The sequence below is a fragment of the Rattus norvegicus genome, chromosome 4, assembly GCF_036323735.1.
Source record: "Rattus norvegicus strain BN/NHsdMcwi chromosome 4, GRCr8, whole genome shotgun sequence".
NCBI classification, from domain to species: domain Eukaryota; kingdom Metazoa; phylum Chordata; class Mammalia; order Rodentia; family Muridae; genus Rattus; species Rattus norvegicus.
In genome coordinates, this window is record NC_086022.1 from 172,962,171 (window position 1) to 172,978,676 (window position 16,506).

The 16,506-nt window shown below is 40.0% G+C and overlaps 1 protein-coding gene across 10 annotated transcripts in view; it reads right to left on the reverse strand.

Annotated features, from left to right (window-relative positions):
- Positions 1–3,773: 3,773 nt before the first annotated feature.
- Positions 3,774–16,506, reverse strand: part of Lmo3 (LIM domain only 3) — a 63,037-nt gene continuing 50,304 nt past the window's right edge. For 9 of the 10 annotated variants that reach the window (XM_008763453.4, XM_006237588.5, XM_017593063.3 and 6 more), the window contains 2 exons: positions 16,447–16,506; positions 3,774–5,329 (listed from right to left, as the gene is read on the reverse strand). The exon at positions 16,447–16,506 is cut by the window's right edge and continues 66 nt beyond it. In XM_008763453.4, coding sequence (XP_008761675.1) covers positions 5,224–5,329; positions 16,447–16,506 — 166 coding nt within the window. In that variant the 3' untranslated portion in view covers positions 3,774–5,223. The remainder of the gene's footprint in view (positions 5,330–16,446) is intronic. The other variant, NM_001399648.1, reaches the window with a different exon arrangement.

The following is a 16,506-nucleotide window of genomic DNA, read 5'->3' on the forward strand; positions in this document are numbered from 1 at the left end:
CTCCCCTCCTCCTCTTCCCCTCCTCCTCTTCCTCACTTCTCCTCACCCTCCCATCCCTTCTCCTCCTTTCTCCTGTCTCCTCCTCCCTCCTCTTCCTCTTCTTCCTCTTTTTCTGTCTGTACTCCCTATTCTTTTGGGGTTTTTAGTGTCATAGTCTCATATAGCCCAGGATAGACTCAAATTTACCATGTAACCAATGACGACTCATGATTCCTGATACTTTGTGGAAGTTGTGATACTTTATATCCACCCAGAGTGCTAAGGTTGCAGGTGTGTACCACCATGGCCTGTCTATGTAGTTCTGACAATTGATCCAAAACTTGGTGCACACTGGACAATCATTCTCCCAACTGAGCTATAGACCCAAGCTTCTACACTTTCCCTTAATGACAACATGAACTCTGGAATATTTGAAAATTTTGCTCATGTACTTGGGAGCTCTTGGTTACTTCTAGAGGCTGCAAATGTAGTAATGATAGCAATAAAATAGCAGCTTCCACCCGGAAAGTGACACTAGTCAAGGAGTCAACATCCAGAAACTGTGTAAGCCTTGGGGCCTCAGTTCAGACCTCTGGCTCATCTCGTTTGTTGACTGAGTAAATCTGGGTGTGGCACCAAGTATTTGCATGCCTGGGTAACACAGAAAGAACCAATCTCATAGTAATAAATGAACAAATATTGAAAAAAATCATTAAAACTAGCATCATGGTATTTATGCCACACAGCTGGAGGTTGCGGAAAGCCATCTGGTTGATGCTGTTGCTCAGTAAATGGTTCTTTGATTGAGAGCTCTTCAATGGCGTCCTAAGACAACATTGCGTATCATAAATGGACTTGTTCCCTGGTTCCCGATGCCTTTGGCTCCTCTCTTTGTACTGTGCACACTCAATCTGGCTGAGCTAATGGCAGCCACGTTGTCCATAAAACCCAAATATCCTTTTATCAGCTCTGCCATACCAATTTCATGAGTACGTAACTCCTTGGACCAGAATACAGAATACCAACTGTGTGAAAAAAAAGTGTGATGAATTATAGCTCGGTTCTGATTGCAGTGATCTGAGCCAAATAGAAAACCAGAGATGATGCAGGCGACTCAGGCCTTATAGTTCTGTGCATAACGTGATCTGGATGCTTAAAGTGGGCATATCTTGGAATCTAACATTTTTTCCCTCCTTTCACAAAACAAGATTCTTTTAATTAAAAACATTTTTTAAAAGTTCAGTATGTGTAACTGTTAGCACCTGCTATGTGTTACCAACAGATGTTTCTCACTTACCTAGGGGAACTGTTGTAATTATTCTATAATCATACTGGAATAGCATTTACCAAGAAAGTTTTGTTTGCGACTTTGTAGCATATTCAGTTGGTTATTTTTTTAAATCCCTTCTTCTCTTCGTTTTTTTGTTATCAAGAATACACCTTGACCCATCTCATAAAGGCACTGGAAAACATTTCTAAATCTGTATTGGGTGCACATACATTTATTAGTCAGATGGAGTTATTATTGAAATTAAATCCCATATGTGCAAACGCCTTGTAAGACTCACTTGTGAGTGTCTTTAAGAGCTAGCCTGGACACCGTGCAGTATGGAGACCCTAAATCTTCATTACAGATGCAAAACTGCATTTTCAGAAAGATAGCATCCTTCTAAGAGCCTGGCTTCAAAGGACGCTGTACCGAAAATGAACGCTCTTTACTCTTCCCCAGGTCTTACGAGGAGAAGCAGGCTCTCACAATTCGTCATTTATGATACTAATCACACAATTACCTACAGGCATGTGCTAAATATGAAACTGGTTTCAGCCAAATAATGGTCCAATTGCAAACAATGAATAAGGAGAGATAGCTCCATTCATAACCACTGTTTCAACCGAGCTCGGTAGTAATCAAAGCAATCTGAGGGTGACTCATTAATTAATTGATGTTCTTTTTTTATTATGCGCTATTGAGTTAATGAGTAATTTGGGTGAGATAATTCTCTGAACACATCGATTACTTGAGATATTTTCTGAGGCTTTCACACCAATGACATGCCGAGATGTTAGAATAAGAGGTTCATATTTGTGTGCTCATAATGGCTAAGTTGATGCCAGCACTCAGGAAGACACGTTTAAAGGACGGGATACCAGAGTTCCAGCTCCCTGTGTCGCGGTACGCTAGGTAACGAAGTGCACAAGGCAGGGCCTGACACACAGTAGGCAAAGTCCGCATGAAGTAGTGACTACATCAATCCTTTGTTTCATATAGCCTTGAATTGGGTTTAAAAAAAAAAAAACACATTAAAAAAAACCATGTATAATGGCATTTTTTAAGAAAAAGTAATGATCGAAAGGCTTTTGCTTAAATTGTATTCTGTGTTAATGGCCTATTACAATAAACATGCGGATTGTTTTTGCAACTCACTCAAGTGAACGCTAAGCGTGTTTGGCCTGCATCGTTTCCGCGAGATGGTTTAAGTGACGATTCAAAGGGCAATCTGCCTAACGTGAGAGTTAAAAAAAGAACTGTCTGTGGCTGGGTGTCTTACCAGGGATTCATTCCCTTTCCACCTCCCTCTTTCAACTAGGGCGCCACGTGTCTTCCTTGAGGACGGCATGTAGTGGAGGTTTGGGTTTTAATTCATGTTATAGAGAATTTGAAATTTGCTGACGGCAACGTAGACGCTTCCAGCAAGATCACTATAAATACATGGAAGGGCATGAAAATCACAGCCAGCCACTGCCACCTTCAGTTTGGACATTTTTACTCCTTTCTCACAAAACTAAAATGGCAGAGAGCCTCCGCCTTCAGGGACCTTCAGCGATCTCATTGGAGGGAGCAGCTGATGCGGCTTCCTCTTGCTTGTTGGGATTGAGGTTTAGGAAGGGAAGTTAAGTTCTCATTTTCCCATGGACAACACATGCTGGAAAATTACCGTTTCTTGGTCCTCAATTTCATGGAGATTAAAGATAATCAAAAAAGATCAAGGCTTTAGCCTTTAATCCAGGTGAACAATGTCCCCCCAGATTAAGCCAAAGCGGTGTTGATCCTGTTTGGTTTGGGGAAGGCAAGGATAGTTGAACAGCTTTTCAAAAACTAAGGCAAGTTTGTGATAGGTAACGTGAAAACCCATTTTGGTGGAAAAAAACTGAAGAGCATTTGAAAAATATATGGATAAGCTTCACGCAAACCTTCAATAGCCGTTAAGAGGAGCTGGCAGGGCTGTGTTTCAGAAACTGCTTCCTGTTTGCATTCCCCCTTCTCTCACAGTGTCTCCTCCTTATCAATTTTTGGTTTTGTGTATTCTAAGCTAAGCCCTCACAGCTCATCACAGAACAAACTTGTGGGGCTGAGAGAGCAATGAGAATTGCCTCCTGGGCCACAAATGGAGAGCTTTTCAATTCTTTATTCTACCTCGAATTTGGGGGCACGTGGGACGCTCCCACTCTTAACAATGAACTTTTTCCACAGAAGGTAACAGCAAGATCCTCATGCCTTTTCCTAATAAACTCACGCTTCACGATGACCCAGAGCCACGCCAGCATTGCTGTCAGTTTCGGTTTTGGCCCCAGACCCAGAATGTGGTATAGCATTTAATCACCATTGGCAGGGGACATGTGTAACACAAGTGACAGTGGGAGATGTTTCCTGTACAGTGATGGAGAACAAACTAAGGAAGCCCACAGCGTTGACTCTTCTTGGGAGCAAATATGGTGCATGGTGCCCGTATGGAGTGGGTTTGTGGCGAATCGGTTTCTCCGCAGAATGCGAAATGAACAGAGTATGAGCAGAAGAGGGAGCCATATTCTTGGTTTTATTTCCTTAATTGCAATGTAAGTAATCATTTCCCACAGTTTCTGTTTCTAGAACATTCTTCTTCATCAGCTATCATTTAAATAAGGGGGAACACTTCACCATTAAAAATCAAAACAAAACAATAATTAATATAATTTTTAAAAAAAAAGGTGGATAGATTTTAGCCCAAGTGTTACATAATCTGAGTTGGAAGATGGCGGTGAACGCGAGGGGCCGAGAAAGTGTGACATAGCAAATTCAAAGTGTTTTAAAGATGAGAGTAAATGCCAGGCAGAATACACAATCACCAGGCAGTTCTCAACTTCTTCTCTGCTTCTGTACCAACAGTTCCGAGGCTGTGAGCAGATCCCCGTGTGACTCGGCCATTAGGATCTCAGTGTGCAGTATCCCGATTTCAGGAGGTACACCCTCAAGTCTGTTCTGGGCCGTCAGATCACTGACCATAGATAGACACAAAGCCCTTGTCTCCTAGGGAGAAATCTGGACAACACTTATACGAGATTGTTGAAAATTGTTTATATTATGTCATAATCGTGGTAATACCTTTCTCATTTAGAATAACCCTTTGGAAATTGTTTACATGCTACCCAAAGGCACTAGTTCACGTAGGGTGTGTGACCGGGGAAAAGAAAACGTAGTAAATCTCTAGCGAAGGAAAGGGGCACAGTAAAGGATATCGAAGGGGCATCGCTAAGCTTTAAAGTCACTAAAAATGGCACTTTTCACGTTGGCATAAAATGAAAGTGCTTTAAGATGAAATCGTTATCATTTTTTTTTAAAGCTGATCTTTAGCCCCCTGAAAATAGGGGGTTCTGATGAGAACACGGATACAGCAAAGTGTAGTAGCCGTAAGAAGCGGATGTCACTGACTGCTGTGTGTCTAGTCATTTATTTCTGTCTCTCTAACGTTGATAGGCTTGCTTCCTCTGTGTGTCACCCTTGAGGCTTGCTCCTCAGGTCTGACTAGAAAGGTACAGCCCGTCGAAAGTAGCTGGTAGACACAGAAAGCATAAGCGTACGGTAAGTTTAGACACTGATTGTACCAAATGCAACATTACAAAGAAGCAAACCAAACACAAATGGTAACACAATAAAACTGTATTACATTTGTGCTTCGGATTTACAATACGTTATATACAGTAGTCCAAAATAAACATCTCATGCCAAGTGACACAGAAACAAATAAGCAAGCAAAAAAATCCCGCAATATATACATTCCTTTCTCTCTCTTTAATAATGAACATTCAACTCTTGGACTGGGGCCATTTCACTACATACAGATGCAGTCCGCCTTCTCTTCCACACGGCCATTCTGCCGCTCTATCGCTACCCTATTTTGTAGGTTCCTGTGTCGGTTCTTATATACACGTGAGCACAACGGATAAAAGGATGGAGTGCTTTGCGTTGTTAGGGGTGATGTTGCGGGATCAGCGGACCTGGGGTGCGTAACCTTCTTTCATTAGGCCTTCCTCGTAGTCTGTCTGGCAGAGAATCATATTGTTCTTTAAGAAAAATTTGTCTCCGACACAAAATCTGAAAGCATAAGATAAATAGATAAATAAGTAAGGAGTGCTCAGGTCACTAAAATCCAAAAGACTGTTGTGGGAAGTTACGTTCATCATGAAAGTTAAAATTGTTTTATTTCACTGCTTCATACTTGCATATGTTTAAAGTTCACTATATATATATATGTATGTATATATATATATATATATATATATATATATATATATATATATATAGAGAGAGAGAGAGAGAGAGAGATAGTATTTATTGGTCGGCAAGGTAAACATTTTCAGCACCAATATTGATATTTCTCCTTTCCTCCCTTCTCTGCTTTTCTTTTCCTAACCCACATTGGCAAGAAGAAAATACTTGATCCATAAAAGCCCTCAGTAAAGTAAAATTAAAAAAATAAAGGGGGTAACATTTGAAATGTAAATAAATAAAAAATATGCAATAAAAATGACATCAATTCAGAAACATGAATGTTTATATCGCTGGTCCTTTGTCCACTTAAAGAGTAAAACACAAAAGGCTCTACGGTGACCCAAAGAATTGGGAAATCGCCCACTTTAATGTTTTCTATTTCAGGCTCCCTTCAACTCTGTTATTGGACATGACTCAGTTTTACTAGTTTGGAACTGCTGTCCATTGAAAGAGGCAAGTGTAACCCCAAGCCTGAGCTATCTTCCTCTGCGACAGATTTCCCTAGTTATGAAATGGTAGATGTCACTACCTGGAAAGCTCCTCATTAAACCAAAGAGAGCAACCTGGATCTGCCTCTTAATATTGATGTGATAAATAAAACCCTCTCCCAGCAGCTAATTATACATTTTAGTTTATAAAGCATTGTTTAAAGTGCAAGACTGTAATGTTTTTAATAAGTACTCTTTTTATATAGCTTCCCAGTGGGTAACTCTACGGACACAATTAAGGTCAGAAACGAATGCTTGTGCAGTTTCCAGTGCATTTAGCAATAAAGTAACTCTGGCCAGATATCTCATCTCTTCTCTTCTCTTCTCTTCTCTTCTCTTCTCTTCTCTTCTCTTCTCTTCTCTTCTCTTCTCTTCTCTTCTCTCTCTCTCTCTCTCTCTCTCTCTCTCCTCTCTCTCTCCTCTCTCTCTCCTCTCCTCTTCTCTCTCTCTCCTCTCCTCTTCTCTCTCTCTCTCTCCCCTCTCTTCTCTCTCTCTATATATACACTATACACACACACACACACACACACACACACACACACACACACACACACACACACACTTGTAACAATGGAATGTTCAAACAGCAGTGTTTAGTAGTGTGGAGTGAGAACGACTCTTTGTAATTATCGAGGCTGACCCATGTGACCTTTAGTGGTGGTCGTTCTTTATCAGACAGTCAATTCTCTGGCAGAAATCTTAGTGGCTGGATTAAACTGTGTAGTGGAAGCCACCCTTTAATGCTCCGTGAAGTTGAAGGTTTAAATGAGGGGCACTCGGGCTGATTTACATCTGCAAAGATTGGAATTCTAGACAAACAGTGAATCTATTTATTTTCCATCCCCGCAGCTTTGGAAATTTATCCTTATACCGGCTAAGTAGATGGAGGGGAAATAGTGTAATAAAAAAAGTAGATTGAAAAGAATTAGCTCTCCTCTTAAAGGAAAATTGGTCTGTTTTATTTGTGGAATTTGCTTTTTTCCCCGGGATTACTGCCTGCTGCTGATGTTGGTTTAAAGTAGACGCTCAGCTCTGTTCGTGAAATCCTGGATTTGTTTGCAGCGCACCTACTGGACAAGATGCACATTTGAGTTTGGGACTTTGAATATATTTTTATTTCCTTTTTCCCCCCTAGCTTTAGCCTGCGGGCTTCAAATATTACATTTAAACAGCAATGTTTAATAAATTGGTTTATGTAGCTATTGTGACCATGAAAACATTTTGCATCAATGAAAATATTTCTCCTTTATTTGGATAATGCATAGGAGCCCAAATTTGACTTTTATCTTTTATGTAAAATTAAGTGAGATAGCATTTACAACATATTTAATTAGGGTTCCGGACCATCAGTTTATATTACTGTTGAAATTAATTTTAGCTCGTTAATAATAAAATATTATATCTGAATAAATGCGTGTAATAAAGCCCTCCTGTTTTTGCTGTTAGTGTGTTGGTTTTCCTGCAAGGCAATTTATCCGGAAATATTTTTCAGTGTTCCTTATCTCTAACTTTTGTTTAATTTCTTTTCAGGCACCTAAATTCTGTTAGCCAGCCTATACAGAGATGGGAATATGCCATAGAACCCTTTCCAACGGTACCCTGCCATTCTCTGCTCAGAGTCCTGTAAGTCAGAATATTTTCTTTTGTAAGTGACTTAGGCCAGGGTTGTCACAGTGAGCAAGAGATAGAAGCAGCCATCCTGGGGACCTGGCTTCATGTTTTGCTCCTGTCATACACCTGATGCACACATACACACATGGGCGTATGCCCGTGCAGGCATGGGCACATGCCACTGTTTTCATACTTGAGTTCTCTGTAAGAGAGACGAAGACACAGGATGCAACTGGAGAGAGTTCACCATGGAAAGTAGAGGGAAAGGATAGGCTGCAGGTAGGATGCAGACTCCAGCCTTCCGCTGGTGGCCAAGAGGATGAAGCTCCAGCTTCCCTCATTCTACATCATTAGTCACTCCATCTGTAGGATTTGGTGAGGAATGGAAACCCCATATGTGTGGTGATGTTTAGAATGTGTATAAAACTGTCACCTTCTAGAACGTACTCAGAAACAAAGCACACATGGTCAAACTCGTTCCTTGCATCCAACCTAGTAAGTCAGTATACCCTGGGCTCCTACAAGAACGCCCAACACCTGCCAGGGTTCCCACAGCTTGAACGCATATGGTGAACTGAAGCTCCTTTGCTCTGTGTGGATCCCTGACCTGTTCTTTCATCCAGGTCAGCGAAATGTGAGGAGTGAAGATAAGTTTGTTTGTTTATCAGGTTTTTTTTTTTCTTGAAATAGAGAATCCTTCTGCTGCTTAGGCTGAAACCCAGTCTTCGGGCCACTGGAAAGCCCGCCACGGCCTTACTCTTACGAATTCACCATGCCTCAGCCTGCTGGATGCTGCTGTTGTAGGGACAAGTCAGATTATTGCACTCCCTTGTGCATTTATGGTAAGCCTTAGATGGGACATATCTGACATATCCTATACTGGTACAGAGAAGTGAGTAAATCCAAAAATGAGCAACTGTACATTAAAATATTTCCTTCTTAGATGTTTCATAACTAACTTCTTAACACCTGGCAAAATATATTTTATGTACATTTCAATCCACCTATAAAGGTAAACATTATATAGAACGTGGTTTAAAAAGTGTCACAGCCACACCTAACTTACAAAACAGTGTAGGCAGTGTTGGCAGCTGTGGTTAGAAGACTATGGCCATTCAGTTAAGGTCATTATTGTCCCATATAGGGGCTGTTGGATGGTAAGTGCTTGCCACACTAGAAAAAGGATCTTAGTTCAAACCACAGCATGTAAATAGTCCCTCATGGCCATGTTTAACCCCAGGAGAGACAAGGGAATCCCTGAGGCTTGCTGGGAGTCTCTTTTACTGAACTGATGGGCTTAAGGTGCACTGAAAGATTTGTCTGAAAAAATATAGTGGAGGGAACATGACTGTAAAAGACACTGACTGTCAGTCTCTGCTCTCTACCTGTACTTTTACACGTATATCCATCCACACATCCACACACAAGTGTTCTTGCATAAAGATGCATGCATACATGCACACACACATTCACTCTCCATCTCAAACATGTATCTATGCTCACATATGTAGATGTGAAAAATTAGAGTAACAATGTAGGTATTAAATGTTCAACAAAAGAAGCATTAACTGTAATTCTGTTAGGAAAGGCTAATTTCTAATATAACCTGCGTCTTATGAGGTTCAACATTAGTGGAAAAAAAAACATTTTGAACATGATGATTGCTAAAAAACATGCTGTAAGTGTATTAAAAGGTCTGCCTAAAACTTGTGCACAAACATTCATCATCTTCCTTGTAATTTAGTGCTAATTGTTTGTGGTATTGGTCAGCTCTATTAGCTTCATTCTTATTCATAAATTACTTAAGAAGAAAAATGCAATTAGGTTATTAAGTAATCTAATATTCATATGTTGAAATTAAGAATACAGTTAAGTTCCAGCTGAGGATGAGTCTAGCTTACTTCATACAGTTTTTGAGTCCTGAGAAGCATAAGAATGAATTGTAATCAATATCCTTTTGTTCTAAAATAGGGATCTTAGAGCTGTCTTCCTTTTTATTTTATTTTATTTTCTTTGAAAATCCCACATGATGCATTTTAAACATTATCATGACCTCTTGAAACTTTCCACCTTCCGGTCAGAGCAGGGTATCAAACTCTGTCCTAAGATGCCTCCATTTGCAATATGCGTTTGAAGAAATGAGAAAGTTAACCTAGTCGATTTTATTTCTCTAAGATCAGAGATGTCCAATCATAACTATTTTCTGGTTTTATAATAGTTTAAAAAAAAGGGGGGAGATCTGGTACATATTTCCGTCACCTCTCCTTTCCCACTCAGCATTCAATCAGTAAGGAGCAGAGCGCTCAGTACAGCAGTATTCAGCAAGAGGCAGTCTCCTGGTCTGTACAATCATGAGCAAATTTCCTGTCTTTCCCTGTTGACAGCCCAATTGGCATTGCACACATTGCATACCTTACCATCCCTTCAGCACCAAGGAATGCTATGCATATCCCAGATCCTGCGATAAATCACTCAAAGTCAACTTTACCTCAGCCCTGCAGGAACTGGTTATACTTGCATACTCTCAGTCAGAAAACGAAATACTCTCGTGAAATTGGTTTGCTCCAGAGAATAAAACCCTGACGTGCTTCACCAAAATCTTGAGTTGACCATTTCCTACCTTGGGCAGAGTACTTACATTTTTCGGAAATCTGCTGTGTCTGTACAATGCCATGTGTATATATGTTTTCAGGGCCAACCAGTAACCTAGGAACTCTTTCCTGAAAACTCAACACATCAGCCCCAAGGTATTTCCCTGAACCTGAAAAATGGATCGCTCTTCCCTCAGCGTAGATCTAACCAAGTAGATTAGGCTATTCGGCGGATCTCTGTATCTTGTCTCCCCCAGAGTGCTGAACTCATTGAGTTTCTCAAAGAATCTAGATTTTATTCACTTGAACTTCCACAGGGCCTACCATTGTTTTGGTCCGTGAAATGGAAAAGAAAATGTTGAGTCAGAGGCTCAGCTCTGAGCCAATGTGCTTGCTGCCAGCCTGAGTTTGATTCCCTGGGTGTACAGGGTAGGAGGAAGAGAGGCAACTCCCACAGGCTGTTCTCCAACCTCTGACCATGCCCTGAATTCACCCGTACCAGAACATTAGCACATGTAAGTGTTTTCAAAGTAAATATCACAAAAAGAAAAAATGACATGTTTTTATTATCCTTTTTATATATTGGGGGATATTTCACTACAAACACGCTGATTAGTTTTTTCTTTTTCTTCCAAAGTCGTTATTTAATTTTCTGTGGTAGAACTTTTCAGCCTTTAAGAAATTAATGTATTGTAGAGATTTTTTTAATTCCAAACGAAAATTAAATTATTATAAAATAAGTTCTAAAATGATTTTAACTCAGCCTTCTTTTTTTTAAAGGGAGACATTTGTAGTTTAAATACGGGATCTACATTTTTAACCATGCTTTGCCTGAAAAGACATAGATGTGCTCATGTTATTATTACTGCTTTATAGCTTTATCTGTGGTATATGCATGTGTACAAGCATGTGCATGTGTGTATTCATGCATGTGCACAATCATGTGCATGCATATTAATTTGTGTGCATGTGCAAGTATTCATGTTCTCATACACAAATATGTACGGAGTTTGGAAGTAAACATTGGGTTCCTACAGTACTCTTATTATTATTTATTGTTATTATTATTATCAAGAAATTTGGGGGATGTTCTTTCAATTTCATGGAACAAGATTTGGAAATCCTTTCTATAATTTTGTTTTTCTTTTTTAGGGGGCACAGGTGTAAAGTGCAAATACCACAGCGTATGTGGGGACCAGAGAACATCTTGAGAGAGTAGTTCTTCCCTTCCACAGTATGGATTTAAATGATCATACTCTGATTCTTTTTTTTTTCTTTTTCTTTTTTTCGGAGCTGGGAACCGAACCCAGGGCCTTGCGCTTGCTAGGCAAGCGCTCTACCACTGAGCTAAATCCCCAACTCTCATACTCTGATTCTTGTGTCTTCTCCATGCAGTCACCTCACTGGTCCTTCTTTCCCTTTTTGAGCCTTCCACTGAAATGCAGTTCACACACTCAGCTACACTGGTGAACCAGAGAACGCCATGGATCTGTCTTACCTACTTTCACAGCACCGAGATTACAGGTGTGGAACCACTTGTCTGGTTTTATATGGGTGCTGTGTCTGGGCCATGCACAGCAGCCTTGTTATGCCTACTACTCAGGGGATTAAGACAGCAGGATCCTAAGTTCAAGGCCAACATGTGCTATAGAGGGATTTCATAGCTAAACTGGAAAACTTAGTGTTCCCTGTCTCATTGGAGAAGAAGGGAAGAGGGCTATGGGCATATTTCCATGGTACAATGCCTGTCGAGAATATACAAGTCTCTGGGTTCAATCTCCTGGACTCTAAAGATAAATAAACCCATACATAAATACATATTCAGAAACAAAATTTAAGATGAGCATTGAATAAAATTAATACATTTCTGTAATCCCATAATTTGAAATGTGAATGAAGTTTGCTTTGGGGGAAATGTCCATGAAGGATCTTTCCCTCCCATCTCTCTGAGAAAGATGACAAGGCTTTGTCATAGCCTTTGTCAGGAGGTGGCCATGTTGGATGCGTCTCCAAAGCAAATGTCAGTGGAAGAGGAGCATATTCTATCCTGAAACCCTTGTGTATTCAGGTGACCACGTCTGAGTGCTCTGCTTGACTGATGAAGATTAGCTGACTTCCTGCGCTGAGGAGGTTTGTCTCGTAAGGACCACAGTGACAAGACAATCACCAAGTGCTAATTGTGCATAACCAGTGCTAAAGATATGCAGCCCCTTTACGGCAGGTAATAAATGAAGCGAGCATAGAAACGTATTAGGTGCTTTTGTAATGAGGTTGCAGTAGTGTTTTGCAGCATTAAGAATCTGAGCAGTTTCCGGAGTCAAAATTTAGGAGTATTTGTCTTACTTGACTGAGTTCTACCGAGCAGTGGACTTAATTGTGAGTGTAACTTTTTATTTCCACAATGGAATAAATCTGATCTATGATCAGTAAATAGCATTAACCACCTTCAATTACTTTGCATCATAATGGGACTTAGGCTGACTTTAGCACTTTTAGGATGCGTTCCTTTTCAGTGAAGAAGGTGGATAAAATATGGAAGCCTGCCCTAGTGGAAAAATGGACACAGGGCATAAACAGTTCCCCGGAGGAGCAAACTCGGAAGGGCTACAAGTCAGCACAAAAACACCAACTAAAAATTATAATCAGGTGGCAGCTTTCGTCTCTGAAGGTGATGGGAATTTCTTTCTAAATAATAAGCCCCCGTGTTAGGGCAATGGTGAGATCTGAGCAAATTTCCTGTGAGAGTAATGGGTATAGCTTCTATAAAGATCACTTGGTCAACATTTATCTGATGCTTTCTCATTGTTGTGCTCTTTTCCTAACTAATTACACTCCCGTGAACTCATCCTGACACAGAGTTGAGCTTTTTCTTTTTTTTTTTTTTTTTTTTTTTGCCTAGAGAGTCAGTGTTTCATCAATGATACAAAGTACACTGTAGAAATAACAAAAGCATCAGACCACACAATGCTGACTTAATACTTGGTCAATGGGATGCAAAATAGCTTAACATGTCTTAAAAGAGATTTCATCAGGTAAAAAGATACATAATAGAGATTAAATGAAAGAGTTCAAATATCACACACTAAGATACTTTCCTGTTAGACTGTTTAACAAAGAATTTTTTAAATTCATTCTGTGTGCTTATATCCTACTCACCACAATCTTTAAGTCTCCATCCCAGATGCATTCCTACCTTTCAAACCCTTCCCAACCTAATGATTTATTCCTGTTACTACTACTACTACTACTACTACTACTACTACTACTACTACTACTACTACTACTCTTTTTAGACAAGAGTGTTACTGTGTACCTCAGGCTTGCAACTAACTCTATCCTCCTGCCTCCAGCTTCTGAATGTCGAGATTATAGGCATTTGCAGTCCTGTGGAAGAGTGCCATTGCTACTTTTATAAATCTGTTTAAATATCTGTATAATATAGAGAAGTTATACATAATTTGTCATGTATACATAAAAAAATCACAACTGGCTATAGACTAACATACTATTTTAGTTTAGAATAGTGAAGGCTAGTGCTCTTTCTCACTTTGAACTCTTCTTCTATAAATATGAAAGTGTTCCTAAGTAGAACAGGTAAACAAGATGCTCGTTTAAAGATAGTCGTCAATGCTGCTGCCGTAAGTGAATCAACCTGTGACATGAACAGATGTGTTCTAACATTACAGCTAACACACCTTTAAAACATGTGCATATACACGTTTCCATGCACGTATGTGTGTCTGGATGGATGTGGGGGTGTTTGTGCTTGTATATCTGTATTTTTCAAAAAAAAATGACATGGGAATTTTCTCATTTATTGTTGGCTAAGTGTCATCTTAAACTGACTTAAACCTTTGTTGACCTAAAACATTTACTGGGAAGAAGCAAGATACAAGATGGTGCCTAGGTTATTGTGAAGGTAAATGCAATATAGTAAGTTATAGCAGGCAATATTCTAAACACCTATATTTGGCAAGAGACTCCATAGCGGTATAGATCTTATAGAAATACCAAGTCATTGGGTTATAATTTGAACAGGGAAAATTATACATATAGAAGGCAAGACTTTTTGAAAATCTACCCTGGATCTATTGAAAAGTATTTTATTCAACTTACATACTTTGTAAGACAGGTATCTGGTTTTCCATTTTGTTGATATAGAAACTGCAGGAATTTAGACAAAGTAACATATTGAAAATCACAACCCTAATAAAGTAGCTAAGACACGTTGGGTCCAGAATTTGAATCTGTTCTTGCCATGAACATATCCTATCCTATTATTTCATGGGGCTCCATGAGGGGACAGAATCAAATAGGACTTTTCAGAGAATGCTACGTGAGTTGAGAATGTGAAGAAATTTTAAGTGGTGACACACTATGTGTCACCTTTTCTCACAGGTACTATATGTTCTTGAACTCTTAGCAAGGGTCTTTGAATTTTGAACACCGTGGTTTTGATATTCATCGTTTCGCCATGTTTGCTTGCTCATTGAGACAGGCTCTCACCATGGCACCGGCTCTCCTGGAACTTGCTATGTAAATGGGTCATCTTGAACTCACCTAGATCTGCTTTCTTCTACCCCTCAGGAACCGGGATAAAAGGTGTGCACCCCCATTCCTGGCCCCAACTGGCAGGCACACTTACAATATTGTAACATCTGCATCACTTATGGAAAAGGTAGAGCCATTGAATAACTCCCAGTGAAGAGTATAATATTTGATAAAGGAATAGGTGAAGTATTTATGATAGTTTTAGTTGAAACAGTTTTGAAACTGTCTAATCATGTGTCACAAATGAGGAAACTGGATCCAGAGAGATGATGCTGTTAGCTTAAGACTGGACATTCGGTTTGTGGTAGAGCCTAGAGTACAATTCAGGTTTATAGGCTTCTTTTTTTAATTGGATATTTTATGTATTTACATCTCAAATGTTATGCAATAGTATTTCCATTGCTGCCTTTCTGAAGCTGGTGATTGTTTAATTATTAGATACCTGTGGCTCCGCTGCGAAGAGACTGGTGTTAGCTAAGAGTATACAGAGACCATGTTCAGAATTCAGATAAGGAGTCAAGATGCAGAAGCTAGAAAGACAATAAGGTGAAAGCTACCTTCCTGTCACCAACTCCTTGTCTCTAAAAGAATTGCACGACAGTAAAAAGGTAGAGGTATGTTTGTGTGTACATGTGAACAAACGTGTGTTTGTGTGTATGTGTGTATGAGTGTGTGCATATGTATATGTGTGTATGAAAGTGTGTGTATATGTTTGTGTGTTTGTGAATGCATGACTGTGTATCAGTGAGTGTGTATATTGGTGTGTGTATTGTGTGCATGTGAATATGAGTATGAGGAATGTGTATGTGTTTGTGTGCTTGCATGTGCACGTGTGTATCAGCGAGTGTGTGTATTGGTATGTGTGTTTGTGTACATGTGAATATGAGTATAAGGTGTGTGTATGTGTGTATATGTGTTTGTGTGTTTGTGTATGCACGTGTACAAACATGTGTGTTTGTGTATGAGTGCATGTGCATGTACATGTGTATATGAAAGTGTGTGTGTTTGTGTTTGTGTTTGTGCGCACGCATGTCTCAGTGAATGTGTGTATTGGTGTGTGTGATTGTGTGTGAATGAATGTGAATATGAGTATGAGGTGTATGCATGTGTGCATGTGAGCCTATGTATTGGTTTGCGTGTGTGTCTGCACGTGTGTGCATGCACAGAGGTCAAAGGACAGATTCTGGTGTCCGTCTTTGTTTCTTCATTGTTTGGATGCTGAGTCTTCCAGCTTAGCTGGCTCCAATTCTCTGGGAGTTCGCCCATCTCCCCCCAACTCCTCTCCCCATCCATTCCTATTTTCCTTAGGAGGACTGGAATAAGAGGAATGTGCTAAACTGTTCATCTTGACAAGGCTACAGGACCCAGACCCTCACACTTGTACAGGTATTGCTCTGGCCACTGAACCATGTCACTACTGCCATGAAAGGTATCTAGTAAGGCAATAGCAAGAATGGATGGTGTCTCAGGATGTTAGTAGAAGTGTTTCTGTATCCAGCTGCTGTCACACAATACCCTTCCTTTGAAGCTAGCCTGAAGACCTTTCTCCTCAGTGGTGTTGAATGCACAGTTGCAGAATATTGAGATTAATTGGTCTAACAAAGAGGACTATGGCCATTCCCACCTGTTAAATCAATGTCCAGTCTAGAAAATGGCCCCTTTTGGATGAAGTCAAATCAAACTCACTGGACGTGCTCACCTCTGGTTGCAGAGCTGACAGGCGAAGCAGTCCAGGTGGTACACATTATCCTTGGCACGC